The following is a 14,338-nucleotide window of genomic DNA, read 5'->3' as shown; positions in this document are numbered from 1 at the left end:
AGTAGCAACAGGAGTGACAAAGACTGACAATATGTCTTCAACATGGAGAAATGAAGCTACATAACAGGAGGACACAATTTAAATATAAAAATTAACCAATTAGTTGCTGCAGATATTTTATTCCAGGACAAAAGCAGGGTTAGTCAGCTTCTTTTCCCCTCACTGTGAAGCCAAAGAAGGGCAGTATCCATGTTTCTGCAAGGTGTACATCTTCCCCCTGTCTTGCGCTCCTGGACAATCATACAGAGTATGTAGATAGTGCGCTTCCTTTCCAAAGCATTCTGAAAACATTCATTCATTCTCAAATGTCTTAGGAGGTGAGTTTTTTTATCCCCGTTTTACATGTGGAGAAATTGAGGCAGAATACCATATCCAGCCTTGCCATAAAAAGACACAAGTCCAGCGAAAGCCAATGGGAGATGAACGTGCTTATAACAGCAGAATTTACCTCACAAGGATGTGAAGTGATTTGCCTAAGGCAGTGGAGTGTGACAGTGGCAGAACAAGGTAGAACTGAGAACTCCTGATACCTAACTCCATACTCAACCCACTAGATCAGTGATACTCAGACTGAGGCTCCTGAGCCACAAGTGGCACTTTAATGTGTCTCCTGCAACTCTTTGCAGCATGATATTAAAACACTGCGTGACTTAATTATTAACCAGTCTAAGTTATTAACCAATCAGGATGTCTTTACTATGTTATTAACCAATTGTAATTGATAAAACAACAACACTTGGTCAGTCATTTTGCTGTGACAATAATATATACATATACAAATAGCAAATGAAACAATGAATTCACACGACTGGCTCTTTAGGGCAATGTTGATCACTCATTTGGCTACTGAACCACTGAGGTCTGTGTATCCCTGCACTAAACTAAGGGACCTCTCAGATTTCTGAACAGTCAGACAGGAATGGATATTTTTTATGTAGCTTAATTTGTTAGGCCCCGATTCCAATACCCTTATTCACACTGAATAGTATCTTCCTCCAGAAGTAATCTCAATTAAGTCAATGGAAAAACTCCCAATGATTTCAATGGAGTTTAGATCAGACCCTAAATGTAGGGAGCTTCCACAGTACCCTGCTAATGATGAAGGAAAAGAACTGCTCACATGGGAGAGACAATTGCAATGCATTTATTATCTTACCAGAGAGTGAGGTTGGGTAACAAGAAATCAATTTCAAAGTAGTAAAGTGTGATAGTAAAGTGTGTCTGAAAGGAGCATGATGAATTCAGAATGCAATTAACGATGCAGGGCTTGCTCCAAAATGCTTTCGTCTACCACCTTGTGTGGGAGAGTCACCTTTAATTTACCAGTCTCCTCCATCGCTTGGCAGATTGTTTCATAGGCATTGCTGTTGCCCGACCAACAGCGTCTAGCTACCTGTCAGATCACAAACATGGTGAAAGTAAATAAATGTAAAAATGCAACTGTATCTCCCCACATCTCACCTCGCCCCATACACACGCACACAATTTAATTATAACAAATCTACTAAACTCATGCTAGTTCCCAGTTTCTTTACCAGCATAAGAAATCATTTGCTCTTTCACCCTAAGCATTTTTTAAAAAAGTTTTTGGATGGTCTTGATGCATTTTAGTCCAGTTAAAAATTAGGGGCTGATAGTCCTGGCTAGAGCAAGGCACACTGTAAAAAGATGCTTTGCAAAAGTCCCTCACAAGGAAAAATTAATGCATCTCAATCCAGATCTGCAAAACTAGCTGCTGTTTCAGACCTATGTCTGTCTTAACCAATCACTGATTTTATCATGGGACAAAAAGTTACATGGAAGGACACTGAGATCACTGCACATATTTTCAAATTGAACCCCAGGTAAGATTTGAAACCAAGGGGCCAAACTCTCTGCTAGCTCCACTAAAGTAAATGGAGTGGTAGCCATTTACACCAGCAGAATTCAGCCCATAGTCTCTAGAACTGGAAGACTCAGAATGTCTATGGCAAAGTTATGCCCAAACCATGGACCAGATCAAACCCCTCCTAGAACTTTAAAAGAAATACTAAGATTCAGATGCAGATATATTTGTAAAATAGGTCTGAAGAAGGACAGATCCAAACCTGCTTGAACTTTGGAGAAGGTCAGACATAGATCTGAATTTGCTGGTTTAGCCTCATCACGAGTGTATTGGTGCTATATAACTATTCTCAAGTATTAATTTATTATATCATGTATCCATTATGTCATTTAACACAAACATCAGCGGCCAAATCCTGAGCTCCTTACTCAGTCTTTACACAGGCACAATCCAAAGTGCAATGGGCCTAGAAATATTATTTTGGTATGTATTACAAATTAGTGTTTGAAGTATTTGGTCAGACTCAAAGTTGTTAAAACAGGCAAATGCTTAAGATCCCAGTTCAGCAAAGTACTTAAGCACGTGATCAATTTAGAACTAATACATTTTGAGGATTATAAAAATAAAAGAACTACTAGTCAATGTCCCCTGCATATAAAGGATTATTCCTGGCAGTGTATTTTCTAGTGTACTGTCCAATTTCTTTCCATTTTTGGATGTAGGAATATAGACAATATTCTAAGATTGTCTTTTTTAAACAGTGCACCTGAGAAGTTGTACTATTGCATGCAATAAATCACATTGCAAGTAAATCTTCTACCAGACTGTTGTTTTATAGGCTGTCTCTGATAAATTATGCTTGTTAAGCAGCGGCCTCCATTACTCAAGTCTAGAGATTAATTTAATCTTCCTTCTTCCTCAATGATTTATCTATTCTATCAGATCTCGTACAGGGAGTGCATGTGGATTGTTCCTCTTACTGTTTTTTGTACCACATTCTCTAGAGAGAACCCGTTTTCAGATCTAATGCGAGGAAGGAAACCGTCTTCACCAATTCTTTTGAGAAATAAAACAAAAACAGGCCACACCAGAATTGGCAAGCAATCACCTCAGTTGGTCTGAGACACATCAAGTAATTATGAATAGGCAAAGTCTTCCTAAAACGCAACAAATTTTGTCCTTTATAATTTTGCGTTATGTAATTATGCCACTGTGGGGAGTTGTCTATAGAAATTGAACCCAGGATCTCTGGATCTAAAAAGCATGAGCTACTCCTGCTTGATCTAAATTACCACCTCTAGTAGTCCAAGCATGAGAATAGAGTCATAAACCCATATTGGTCTAGGTACTAACAGAGGACAAACACTCTGTGTTAGTATGTGTTACACTCTCCCTTAGGCCAAGGAAACTCAACCCAAGCTCATAGTCCATTGCAGTTCAAATAAATAAACTGATTTGTGTTTGCACATAACTAGCATTTAGTACTAAACTCTAGACTGAGGGACATGTGGCATGTACCCAGGAATAAAAGTGGCCACAGGTGCCTAATGTAAAGGTATCTTGAGGTTGCTCCTTTTCCCACTGACAATATTGGAAAAATATATCTCATTGATATAAATTGGAGATAAACAGGCCTTTTATGCATTGGGAATTCAGTGGGGATTGAGGGTGCTCTGGATCTCCCAGGATAAGGTCCCAAAGCTCTACATTTATTGGGTATCTTTTTTAGGGTCTGACCCCAAAGCTCATTGAAGTTGACTAAAGTTGATAGAAAGACTCCCGCTGACTTCAATGGGGTTTGGATCAGGCCCATAAATTGTACATATCAGAGAATAGTTAGCAGAGTTAGTTACTCTACCTATTTCATGGTACAGCTTGCATATTCCTGGGACACCAAGCATTTTTTATGTTTTGAAGAAGAAAAGTAATATTTCAAGTCAAAATAGAAGGCAGATTTTGCTTACTCCATTGGAAACATCCCAGCTGAGCATCATCTTAGCTTGTTCCTCAGCCTCTGCTGATCCATCCAGAACAAGGCCAAATCCTCCATTTATCACTTCGCCCCTTTAAAATACAAGTATTTACATTTTTAAAATATTTTTTTTAAATGATACAAATCAATCCTATAAGGTATCCCTCCAGTCAGATGCACTGGGGGAAAGAGAAAATCTAAATTAGGCCTGGATAGTATTGCTGAAATTGGATACAGGACACCATCAGTGAGTCTTTGTACTTAAAAGATGGAAAGCTAGCAGTACAAGGAACCAAAGTCCTAGTGTAGAAAAGGGTGGGAAGCCCATTCTGTACTTTCCCACACTATCAGCCAGCAATCCCATTCCTGATCCAAGTGGCAGTGCCAGAAGCTAAGCCTGCTGTAAGTCTCCTGAGAACAGTATGTTCCACATAGCACTTGCTTTATTTAAAAAAAAAAAAAAAAAACAACAAATACAGAAATGCCAGCATTCCTGATGATTAAAGAGCTAAAGTCACAGGGCTTCTTAAAGGTTAAGCCTTTCATGTTTGCTACATTCAGGTCTAGCATTCAGATAGTATGGTGACGGGGATCCTGTTGGTATCTAGATCAGGGGTCTCAAACACGTGGCCCACGGGGTTATTTCCTGCGGCCCGCCAGGCTCCCCTCCCCCCAGCACGCCACGTCCCCACTCCTCTGCCTACCTGCAGGCGCTTCCCACCACCAAACAGCTGTTTGGTGGCACTTAGCGCTTTCCAGGAGGTGGAGAAGAGGCGGGGCAGGGGCGGGGCCTCATGGAAGGGGTGGAGTGGGGGCGGGGCTGGGGGCAGCACGGGGGGCGCGGGGGTCAGTGATCCGGCCCTCGGGCCAATGTACTAGTTCTCATGTGGCCCTCATGGTGATTCAAGTTTGAGATCCCTGATCTAGATAGACAGACCGACCTATTCATACTCCCATAATCAGAGTGTCACAGCTAAATACAAGGTGGAACAGTTTGTTTAGCATAAGGCGTTAAAATATATTTCAAGGGTCCATTCAAGGTGAAGTGGCCTGTGAACACCTCTCCAGTCATATGGAGGAAAGGACTGAATAAAGGCACTGGATTTATGGCCTATTACAATAATCAATAACTAAGGCAGCAAGTTTGTCATGGAGGTCACGAAAGTCACAGATTCCAGGACTTTCCAGGACCTCCGTGACTTCTGCCCTGGCCAGGGCAGCTGGCCAGGGGGCCACCTGAGCAGCTCAGGCAACTCCTGGGCCAGCTGCACCAGCTGCTGCTGGGGCAGTCTCGCGCCACCCCCACCCCCAGCAGAGCAGGAGTTTGTGTGCATGTGGGAGGGGGCTCAGGGCTGAGGGTTGAGGTGTGGAAGGGGGTGAGGGCTCTGGGCAGTGCTTACCTTGGGGAACTCCCCAGAAGTGGCAACATGTCCCTCCCTCAGCTCCTAGCTCTGTGCGCTGCCTCCACCCGCAGCCACCACCCCCACAGCTCCCATTGGCCACGGTTCCCAGACAATGGGAGCCACAGAGCTGGCGCTTGGGGCAGGGGCAGGGTACGGAGCTAAGAGAGGGATGCGTCGCCACTCCTGGGGAGCTACAAGGAGCTGGAGAGGGAGCCTGCCAGCCCCCAACCTCCCTGAGCAACTGCAGCACCCCTGGACCGCTCACCCCAAGCACCCACAGCACTCCCTGGGCACCCCCTCCCCAAGATTTAGTCAGGGGTATACAGTACAAGTCATGGACAGGTCATGGGCCGTGAATTTTTGTTTACTGCCCGTGACCTGTCCATGGCTTTTACTAAAAATACCCATGACTAAAACGTAGCCTTATCTATAACCCCACAGCTGCTTCCTTCACTCTCCCCCTTTCCCCTCTGTTCTTTTCCTCCCTATGACTGGAGGGGTGTTAACAGGCCACTTCATCTTGAATGGTCCCTTGAAATGTGTATTAACTCCTTATGCTAAACAATCTCTTCCACCTTGCATTTAGCTGTGACACTCTGAGAACGTTTCCCAAACCGGAAGAAGAGCTCTGTGTAAACTTGAAAGCTTCTCTCTCACCAACAGAAGTTGGTCCAATAAAAGACATTACCTCACCCACCTTGTCTTTGGTCCACTGAGTGTGACTGATAATCTAGCCACAATTCCAAATTCTGCTCTCAATTACACCCATGTAAACCCAGAATAACTCCTGTTAATTTCAGTGCAGTTACTCCAGTATAAATGAGATCAGGACCTGGTTTAATATCTCAGATCAGCCCACTACAATATAGAACAGTAAGAAAATTAGATCTCTAGTTTTTTTGTTTTGTTTTGTTTTGTAAAATATTCTCTTTGGCAAAACACTTGCAGAAATGTTTTTTAGTGGCAAAAGATCTTCTCTGAGCCCAACATCTCAAAGACGATTCTTTGAAGCATGGAGGTTAAGGGCTAGATTCCTGATCTCAATAATAAGCAAGTAAATCCAGAGCAACTTCACTGATTTCAGTGGAATTACACCAATGTACATCCAGAATAACCGGTTAGAATCTGGCCTACCATCTAAAAAGACACCCATAAATTAAACCCCAAACAAGTCATGTTTGTTAGGATGGCTTTGCCAACAAAACCTCTCACTTTTAAAGGAGAGTACTCTGCCTTCATTAGCATTGGGTAATATTTTCAAGTAATTAAAGAAACATGTGGCATTTTGACCTAAGCTACCTCCTATAATTTCCAGATGCCTCCTGGTAAGGTGATCAAAGAAAACCAGGCCCCTCTCACAATCAAGATGTCACACTGTCAACTGTGTAGTTCAATGTTTAAATTACCTCTGCTTTTTTGTCACTACAGTTACATAGACCTCATGCTAATATATATTCTAGTGCAAATGAACAGGCCTTGAGAAATCAATGACATTCAGTTGCTATAATTATGGCCAAGCCTGAGTTATTCTGTACCCACATCAACAGTGCATGTGATGCAGATCCAGCTAAATAAATACAAATCCTGTTTTTTGCTTGTGTTACAAGGTTATAACTTAGTGAATCAAAATGGAAGAAAGACATTTCTTGAGCAGCATAAGGAAGAAGCATCAGATTTGTCAACAATTCTGGTGAAAACAAAACATCTACTGCGAAGGCTGGCTGCCAAATAAATTGTGATCCTCTTTTCTGAATTTCTAAACAGCAACATTCCAATGTCAAGCTCATTTCTTTCTAACATATGTATATACATACACTCCTTTATCAGTTATCAGGGAAATGAAAGAAGACAAATAAATCACACAGATGAAAAGCCTACATCGACTGAGATCAAGGAGATGAGGTGGCTAATTTTCACCATGCACAAGGAGATTTGTATATTGCAGGGCCACCTGACTTCTCATATCCCCAGCTGTCTTTACAATGCAACACAGGTTCTCAGTTGCTGAAGTGCAACATTGCTGGATGAAAATGGAAGACCAAAGAGCATCTGGCTCTGTAAGGCAAGGAAATCAAATATATTTGTAATGGCTGGGGACTGTATCTTTTTTTAGGAAAAATTTAATATTATCCCTCCCTTTCTCCCAAGAAGCAAATGCAAGGAAGATGCAGCTCCAACTAGACTGGGTGGTATACAGTTAAACGGAACAGAACTACTGCAGTGCCAAGGCTTTTAGAAAGCTCTCCGACTGCAGCATCTAATAACATGACATTGTTACGACATTTGAGTCTCAGCATAGTGGCTTATTAAGGCTTGTGCATGGACAGGCCCAATTTTCAACTCCAACGTTCTTTGTGGAAGCCAAACTCTTTCATCAACAAGGCCAAGCCTACCCCCATGAGTAAAGTGAGCAACAATGAGCCCATCAGGTACTGTACCAAATACCCAACCCCAAATCATCCTGGCAATTGGTAGGCTGGGTTACCAGTACCTGCCTTTCCATGAATATTTGGATTCCAGTAAACTTCCATTTGCTAATTTTCTGATTCATTTTGCAAGCACAAAATGTATTACATTCTGACACAGATTCTGCTCGCTGGTATAAATCCACTTAAGTCAGTGGAGTTACTCCAGATTTACATTAGTATAACTGAGATCCCAACCTGGCCCATGCACTCTTCAAGCAAAAGAAGTAGGACTAGATTCCCAAAATGGGGTCCACCATGGGTTATACAGGGGTCTGTCCCTTGAGCCAGGGCCAGAACTGTATTTTGGCACTTTTGCTGTATGGAGGATGCCATTTTGTTCTCAAAATGGCATCCTCCAAATAGCGTGAGAGGTCACACTGGTGGAGGTATTCCCAGGCTGGCAGGGGCATTCCAATAGTACCATTCAGGACCACACCCTCCCTGTGAGGGTTTTTTAGAAGTACTTTTTTTGCCACAGATGTCAAGACTCGCATCACTTCTACAAGACAGGAAAGTAATACCCCCATTTAGGAGAAACAGAAATACAGATAAAATGAAGTGTAAAGGCCCTTTTCCAACATGAAAGTGATGCATAAAAAATGAAAGGGGTCCAGGGCGTTTAGGCAGGTGCCAAAGGGGTCATTTGCAGAAAAAAAAATTGGGAACTACTGGACTAGATAGTCTTTTCTATCACTTGAAGTTTGAACAGTCACAATCAATGCATAGAATAAACAATTCCTAAAAATATTAATCAAATACATTTAAATAACAAATACATTCATGGACATAGTGATCTTTTGGCAGATTTTCCAGCAGCTGACTAAAAAGGCTAAATTCAGCACAGAAATGACTCATTATGAATTATTCACTCAGAATCTAGTTGTTTTCCATCTCTACAGTCTACGGTTGAGATCATCAGAGCAGTTTTGAGGATTTAGAGACATATCCTCCATTATAATTAAGGACATTATGGATGAAATCCTGGCTCCACTGAAGTCAATGGCAAAACTCTAATTGACTTCAACAGGGCCACGATTTCACCCTGTGTGTCTGACTTTCTCAAGACTATGGCCCAATTCTGATCTCACGCAGGTGTAAGTCAGTAATAACTCCATTGAAATCACTAGAGTTAGAATAATGCAGACAGAATGATCTGACCAACCAGAATGGGAGATTGTTTTAGCTCCAATTAACAAGGCCACATAATAATCAGTGCCTTTGTGGATAACACCTGTTGCAAGCTCTTTAATTCTGGTTCTCTGTACAGTTGTTCTGTAACATGTTGGAAGGAGAGTGGGTTCTTTACAGCATTTAACAGCAAAAACTGTGCCCCTCTCAGCAACATGCTGTTCCACTGGACAATAGCCTAGAGACTATAGAACCAGCCGAAGCATCAGTAACTTCATGCCCCTCACACTACATTCTTAGCTGTAGTTTCCAAACTTGCTAGCATATGTTAGACTTGCAGTCTTGGTGACCAGCATTCCCTATGGCAATAGACTTTCCTGCTCTTAAAATCATGTGCTTGGCTGAGATTTCATATGTCAGACACTGTCTTACGGAGCTTTAGAAAAATAAATGACAGCAATGCAGTATTATCATTTTTCTTTCACAGATCTGAAATCCTTGATCAGACATCCCTATATGAAGTGAGCTGTAGCTCACGAAAGCTTATGCTCAAATAAATTTGTTAGTCTCTAAGGTGCCACAAATTCTCCTTTTCTTTTTTGCGAATACAGACTAACACGGCTGCTACTCTGAACCCTATACTACAGGCAACCACCTTAAACTTGTGAACTAGAGGGTCAATCAGAAAATGCTGTCACATTTAATGCCCTACAACTCCTCACCTGACTCACCCAAGCAATACCATGGGACTGCTTGGGTGGGTAAGGCAAGCCAAACTTAATGGTATGGATGATGATGTAATTTTATTTGTTTTATTAATAATCAATAATAAACCCAGTAGATTTATGTAACAACTGTACACCCAGAATACTCAAGTGCACAAGTTTTGCAGTAAGTTGTTTGCAGATGGGCCCAGTTGGCCCTAAATACCTCCCTCTAGCTGTGTTTGCTGGAAGCTCATGCAATGAACATGGAGATTCATGGAAAGAGGACAACTTTTTGCTATATTTTGAGGAAAACTATTCTTAAACACTGTTAAAAACTAAATTTTCTGCTTCTTATAAATGAGCCAAAGGATGCCTAAACAAACAGCCAAGGCTTAAATTCTGCTTCAAGCTACACCAATGTGAACCTGACATTGCAGTTGATGGAGTGATTCCAGACTTACATTGGTGTAACTGAAAACAGAATGCAGCCCTCAACAATAATAGAAAAGCTGTAACAAATTGCTATATCATACCATAACAATCTGTCTCTCTACTGCAACATTTACAGAGCACCCATCATCACAGTACGTAGAGTCCCATCCAGCAAAGCACTTAAGCACATGCTTAACTTTAAGCGCTTGAGTAGTCCCACTGAAGTCATTGGGATTTCTCACATGTTAAAGTGCTTTGTTGGAGCAAGGCCTAGGTTAAAGAGCTATGATTTAGTTTAGTATATTTTTTCTGGCATTGTTTAACATGAGAAGGCTCTAACAACACACTCACGTGTGCACAGGTAGGGGGAAGAACTTTTTTCCAGATTGCAAGTGGTGATCATCCTATGCCCTGAAACAGGAAGCCTGATAGTCATTAGTTTGTTCTTCCAACTTATCTGTCTTCTATTAATGTAAATCTGCTAGAAATGAGTAATCTGAACCGCCCTTGAGTAGTTTGAACAATCATACAAAACAAAGCAAAAAAGCACCCTCTTAATTTTTTATTAGCCGTGTTTCCACCTAGCTAGGCATTTCTATCCATGGTGCTTAGATTACATGATGAAAGTCATCTTAGGCAACTACTATATTCTGATCTGACATAAGTGCCGGTCCAGAGTAAGTTGTTAGTGGAGTTACTGTGGATTTACACTGGTGTAACCAAGATCAGAATGTGACCTCTGAGAATTCTCTTGAAAAATACATCCCCATCTCTCTATACGGCAATCATCTTGTTCTGCTTCTCACTTTAGAAATCCCTGCAGGTTCAGTGTGTAATGCGACAAGGGGGCTGTTGTTCAGTCCTTGCATTGCTGCTGCCTTTTATCCTGCCAGGCATGAGCAAGGGAAGAGGAGCGAAGAACTGAATGAAGAAGGATGGAAAAAAGTTTGCTGGCACCTGAGCTGTTTTGTATCAATAACCCTTTGTTGCACTTTAGCACATGGGCATGTTATATTGGGGTCCTAAGGTCACAGATTTAAATGCAGCTTAAGGGGAAACCTAAACACAATCCATCCACTAACACTCTGGTTCTTCGTGTGTGAAGACAATGTTGGAAGTGGGGTCTGTTCAAAAAGACTAAGCCAGTCTGTCCTTCTTTGGCAAATTAAGTTTCCCAAATAGTGCTATGGCCAATGTCTAAAACACTTTTTCTTGACATATGGACATTAATTAAAAAAGCGTCATATAACACCACTCTTCAACCTATAATATACACTTTGAGCTTCCCTACCCCAAACCTCCATTTTTCCCATGAACATGGCCTTTTGCTGCCGCAGTAGCAAATGTTGACTCTTCTCTCTCTTTCTCACACGTGCGTGCACGCGCGCGCACACACACACACGTCAACTGGATGGAACTGCTCTTCCTTTCAAACAAAATCAAGTTCTCCTTACCAGCCAACTCCACCACCATTGTGTAAGGCAACCCAAGTGGCTCCTCTAACTGCATCTCCTACAAAATTCTGTACCGCCATATCTAGGAAGAAAGGAAATGAGTGATTGCAGTACCAGAATGCTTCATTTATTTCATGTAATGCTTGTTGTTACTTCATTGCTTTTTCTTGGGGAGGGCAAAGGGAAGAGACTATTTTTTCCATCCTCTTTCTTTCCACACAGGAGGAAACACATGTCAGTATCACAGAAAGTTCTGCTCGCTTAGGATTGTTGTGCTCTTTATACACTGATAATGTGGATATCTAAAATGAGAGGCCTATGCAAGAGTAGAAAACTAGAAAATAAGTAAATAAGGGTATGTCGGCATTTCAATTGCTACAGCAGCGCAGCCAATGGGAGGGGTTCTTCTGTCGGCATAGGTAATCCACCTCTCCAGGAGGCAGTAGCTAGGTTGATGGTATAATTCTTCTGTTGACCTAGAGGTGTCTACCCTGGAGATTAGGTCTGCTTAACTATGTTGCTTAGTGGTGTGGATTTTTCACACCCCTCAGAGACATAGTTAGGCTGATGTAAGTTTCTGGTTCTAAAACTTCACTGGAATACATAAGACTTTGCAGATATGTGGCACTTTTCATGGTAGAAATATTATTTAATTATAACCCTCAGTTATAAGTCAGAGTTGGGTGGGTATTGTCATTTCCATTCACAAACAGAGAAACTGAGGCATGGAAGTTAAGGCCCCAATTTAAAAAAAAATGTCCAATGATTCTGGATGCCTCAGTTATGGCGTCTCACCCTGGGCACCCTTCAGCACAGGCATCCAAAATGAGTCGATGCTTTTGAAACCCTAGACACAAAGTGGAAGAGCCACGGACAAGAAATCAGGAGTTGCCGATTACCAAACCTGTGCGCAGACCACCAGATCACAGCTCCCTGTTATGCGCAGAGAACAAGCTAAAAGGCCTGTGCATCAATGAAGACTGAGATTTTCCATGGGACTTAAGTAGTGTGAAGGCTTTGCCTCGCACCTCTGTACAAGAGTGAGTTTAACCCTTAATGATTCAAAGTTGCAGAAGTTACCTAGAATATTTCTTTCTTTAAAAATCACAACTTAAAAAAGCAAACAAATAAATTAGAGGCCTGATTTTCAGTGCACAGTTTCCTCTGAAGTGCACATAAACACAGTATATACATTAGCCCATGCAATAGCAGGCACTAACACTTGCAAATCCAATTCTAAAATGTCAGCTTTGCATGTACATTTTAGTACATCAAAGTACACACAGAAGTGTGCATATGTGGAAGAAATTGCGCACACCAGAAGATGATGGGCTAGATCCCAGTGAAAACAAGACTCTAGGATTTTTGATTCAAGAACAACAGAGCAAGTGCTTTGATTTTATGAGTTCAAAATCAACCCAAAGAAACAAACACACCCCTAGAATCACATTTGCAATGGTGTACGTACTACATATTCAGTGTAAGAACTAGCTAATGTAGCCACTGATCCATATTAAAACCCTGTCCAAAAGCTTTCATTATTGCATCATCTTGTCTGGCATAATGTCACTTTAATAACCCAGTTAACATAATCATTACTTTGTCAGAGGGCATTGGGGACAAGAGGGATAAGAGTGTACACTCAACATGTAAAAACTTCCATTCCCTTCTCAGGCAAAAGGCTGAGCAAAATCAAGATTAGGAGGGAAGCATGGCAAGCAGATTAATGATGCAATAATTTGCAAGCCCTCTGCTTTGGAAAAGGTCACTAATTGAGTGAATGACAGCATGGAAAGACACTTTCTTCAACAGAATCTGCCTGGGCTGAAATGACCCTGATTGTCAGGCTGCAGTGCTTAATGCAAAACCAAAACAGATCGGCCAAAGTTACAGAAAATCCCTATGTTAAGTAATGAGAGGACTTCAAATGTGCCAGTTCAGATAAACTACCAGATATTGCAGTGTTGAGGGGGGAAAAAAGAGAAATGAAGAGACCTAAAATGTTCCCCCACTCTCTCTGAGAGCTCGTCCTTAGGAGCTTGGAGAGCTAGGGACTGATCTACAGACCACTGAAAACTATAGAAAGACTCCCATTGATTCCAATGGGCTTTGGAGGAGGTCTTTCAAGAGGGTCCATATAATTCAAGAAAACAATTTTATTAAACACCGATAAGCAAATTTCACTCTTAAAAAAATGAGCCTCCATTACAAACTGGAATCCTCAGCTAGCCGACAAATTAGTCAAATTGTGCAACTCTGGAAACCTGCTAATAATACTTTGTCCATATAGCTTTGTAGCATCCAAGGACCTCCAAGCACTTCACCATCAGCAATTCATGACACCTTGCAACACCCCTGAGGTACACAAATTATTATTATTCCCATTTTATGGTTGGAAAATTGAGGCAGAGAGAGAGATTTATGCCAACATTTTTGAAAGCGTGCACTGATTTGAGTGCCTCCATTTTTGGGTGCCCAATCTGAAATACTTTGGGCTTGTTTTTCTGAAGTGCTGAGCACCTTCATTTTCCCCTGCTGCTCAGCTCTCTACAAATCAGGTTCTAGGGCTCCCAAAATTACAGGCCCCTTTTGAAAAGGGAACCTGGATGACTTAGCCAAGGTCATTCTGCAGCTTGGTGGCAAAGCTTGAAATCTAATCCAGAACTCCTGATTCTCACTGCTGTGTATCAACCATCAGCCCATGTTCCCCGATGACAAGCGCTGTCTCATAGAATCTGAACTGTATTTTCTTGTTAATGTACAGAGTAAAATGAACAGGGCTGTGTCAGTATTAATTCTGTACAAAACATTTTTGTACACACAGGGTCTGATTCTGATCTTGCTTATATTGTACCAGGTTAATACTGCTGTAACTCCATGGAGAGTTCCTTTGATTTACACAGGTGCAAGATCAAAATCAGGTATAATGTTCCATCAGCTGGGGCAGAT

General features: G+C 41.6%; 1 protein-coding gene across 3 annotated transcripts in view; it reads right to left on the bottom strand.

Moving 5' to 3' along the window:
• Positions 1-1,123: 1,123 nt before the first annotated feature.
• The window catches only part of UROC1 (urocanate hydratase 1), a 68,542-nt gene continuing 55,327 nt past the window's right edge, over positions 1,124-14,338 (bottom strand). For all 3 annotated transcript variants that reach the window (XM_038410425.2, XM_043519678.1, XM_043519677.1), the window contains exons 19-21: positions 11,390-11,471; positions 3,790-3,889; positions 1,124-1,393 (exon numbers count right to left, since the gene is read on the bottom strand). In XM_038410425.2, coding sequence (XP_038266353.1) covers positions 1,253-1,393; positions 3,790-3,889; positions 11,390-11,471 — 323 coding nt within the window. In that variant the 3' untranslated portion in view covers positions 1,124-1,252. The remainder of the gene's footprint in view (positions 1,394-3,789; positions 3,890-11,389; positions 11,472-14,338) is intronic.

The sequence above is a fragment of the Dermochelys coriacea genome, chromosome 7 (genome assembly GCF_009764565.3).
Source record: "Dermochelys coriacea isolate rDerCor1 chromosome 7, rDerCor1.pri.v4, whole genome shotgun sequence".
Lineage (NCBI taxonomy): Eukaryota > Metazoa > Chordata > Testudines > Dermochelyidae > Dermochelys > Dermochelys coriacea.
This window is presented reverse-complemented; position numbering and strand designations above follow the sequence as displayed.